This window comes from Silene latifolia, chromosome 3 (genome assembly GCF_048544455.1).
Source record: "Silene latifolia isolate original U9 population chromosome 3, ASM4854445v1, whole genome shotgun sequence".
Classification (NCBI taxonomy): Eukaryota; Viridiplantae; Streptophyta; class Magnoliopsida; order Caryophyllales; family Caryophyllaceae; genus Silene; species Silene latifolia.
In genome coordinates, this window is record NC_133528.1 from 61,039,318 (window position 1) to 61,041,916 (window position 2,599).

A 2,599-nucleotide genomic window follows, 5' to 3' on the forward strand; every position below is an offset into this window, starting at 1 on the left:
TATATACGTCATTTTTTTTATTTCAAACGAGATCGACTTCATATCTTCTCTATTTATTACAGAGATTGAACAAATTTTAAAAACATAAACTATACTTTATTAAAATTAAAACACATACGGATTAATAATTGGATACAAAAAAATCGTCTACAACACAATTCAGGTGATTCTTTTACGTGCAACCATTACCCAATTAGCAACCAAACAAATAATTCAAATATTCTACATCTATTTTTCTATATTACACACATCGAAGATGAGCCAAATAGTTTACAATATCTTCCAGTTCATCACGGCTATAAAAGGGAGGTCCATTTGGTAGAAAACTTCATCACAACAAAGCTGTTTACATTCATTCGATACATATTTTGTGTTATATTATATAATATATTTCTAAATTTTGAGCTTATTCTTAGTATTATTAAGCTATGGCAGCATCGGCAGGCCTTTTGAAGCGAACGTTAGTCGGAGAAGTTGAGATAAGAGAAGGTGCCGGTGATATATTCCATGACTTCCTTGCAAATAAGCCTCACCATCTTCCTAACGTTAACGGAGACCTTGTTCAAGCATGTGAATTGCATGAAGGTGCCTTTGGTACTCCTGGATCAACCATCGAGTGGACCTATACTGTTGGTAATCTCCTAATATTACGTAATATGTTTTCTGTTATGTATGGCGTATGTATTAGCTTTAGATCAATTTAACAACTTATGAATAGTTAACACTTATTAGCCTAGTGCTTAAGACTGGACTGTCGTGACAATGGGTCACGGGTTCGACATATCCGCCTATCCCCTATATTGTATTGGTCTTACACCTCATTTGAGATGCTAAGAGGGGTGAGAAATGGCTTAAACAAGTACACTGTATGTTTGTACTGTAATAATTATTGTATCATCATAAATTAACGTGAAATTATTATGATTATATATTTATGAAATATAGATGGAAAAAGGAAAACAATAAAGCAAAAACTCGAAGTGGTAGATGAAGAAAACAAGGTGATGAAGTTCAAGTGCATTGATGGAGAGCTAATGAAAGAGTATAACTATCTTATTGTCACTTTTGAAGCGGTTCCTGTGAGCAACGAAACAAGCAAAGTGATTTGGACATTTGAATATGAGAAGAAGCAGCCTGGTTTGCCAGAGCCAACTGCTGAAATGGATGCCCTTGTTACTTTAGCTAAAGAGATTGATGACCATCACCATGGCATTGGCAACTAGGCTCTCGATCGAGTCTATATACTACTCCCTCCATTCCAATCATTTATTTCATATGTATGCCTTTAAGATTTAATGTGATGGTTTATACCTCGACTGTTTCTGTTTGTGTTATGTGTTATGTGATGGTGTGTACCTCTCGACTGTTTCTGAATGTAATATTGTGTGTATTAAGGTTCTTTTATGAAGAGTAATGTAAGCAAGTATTATCTAAAGTTATAGTACGTCTCTTCATCGTGATCTCCATAGCCTTCTCATAATAATAGCGATGAAGGGAGTAACGGACTGCTTCACCATCATACTCATTTATACTTGACGTACATATATCTAAAGACGGGTCAAATAGCTTCAAAGTGGTGACATTTTTTACCCCCACCACCCCACTTATTGTTTGTCCTATTAGGATTGTGGTATTGTATTTGGCCCGTCTTTAGTTATAGACGGATATGTGCCGTCTATAATGAAATTTTGTGTTATCTAATATAGGAGTTGTGCCATATTATTGAATGTAAACAATGCAACTAGATAGTCCAACGACGTACTATACATTCTCTCTTTTATTGTTCAAATCGATTTTTTTTTATTTTATTCAGTTTTTTCATTATACAACGAAAATCTCTCAAACATTACTCTTATGAATTGTTAAGAATATTTATATTCAATTGCTCTCTCTTAAGGGACATATCTATTTTTAGATAAAACGAAATAGCACAACACTCTACTTGGGTAGTAGACTACTAGTAGGGTAGATGTGACTAATGTTTTGCTAGTTTTATGTGTAAGATGGATATTCCCATCTCAAATGTGAAGTTATAATTTATGGTATGACCCATCTCAAACGGACATATCCTTTTAGTTGCCTTTCCATCACAAAGGTTTTGATTTGAGAAATCCCCTTTGCAAAATCATTAAGCCTTTTAAGCATCTCAAGGGCGTGTTGAAGGGTTTTGTCCCTTTCACATTCAAGTAGGACTCAAGAAAAGTCAAGTCAAGGAGGGTGCATTTGTCTTGCTCTACCCGTCCAAGAATGGTCCCGGCCACGAATCGTTCGCTAATCCTAATCACCGGGTGTTGGATAGCAAAAGTGTAGCATCGTTTGAAAGAACTAAATTCTCTCCCGGAAATGGCTCTCCAAAGGTGGCCGATAGAGAGGTCGGAGGGTTTGTCGGTATCTTTATTTGGTACCTCAAGACCAAAGATTTCCGCAAAGTGCTCTAAGGTTATCCTATAAGACATATTGCAAAGACGGAATTCCATACCGACTTCTTTTCATGGATTAGTAACAACACAGAGGCTACATAGAAATTTTAATGTCAGGCTAAGGTAGGTGTCTTCATGAGAGTAAAACATCCTCTCAAGACCCAAACCATTGAAAAATA

The 2,599-nt window shown here is 35.7% G+C and overlaps 1 protein-coding gene across 1 annotated transcript; it reads left to right on the top strand.

The window, feature by feature from the left end:
- Window positions 1-330: 330 nt before the first annotated feature.
- On the top strand, window positions 331-1,400 carry LOC141646109 (MLP-like protein 34). Its single transcript, XM_074454162.1, has 2 exons — window positions 331-633; window positions 946-1,400. The coding sequence occupies exons 1-2, from the start codon at window positions 429-431 to the stop codon at window positions 1,221-1,223; spliced, it is 483 nt and encodes a 160-aa protein (XP_074310263.1). The 5' UTR covers window positions 331-428; the 3' UTR covers window positions 1,224-1,400.
- The last annotated feature ends 1,199 nt before the right edge of the window (window positions 1,401-2,599 follow it).

Coding starts and splice junctions, on each gene's coding strand:
- LOC141646109 (XM_074454162.1), top strand. CDS start 429: ATGGCAGCATCGGCAGGCCTTTTGAAGCGAACGTTAGTCGGAGAAGTT. Junction 634..945: donor CGAGTGGACCTATACTGTTG/GTAATCTCCTAA, acceptor TATGAAATATAG/ATGGAAAAAGGAAAACAATA.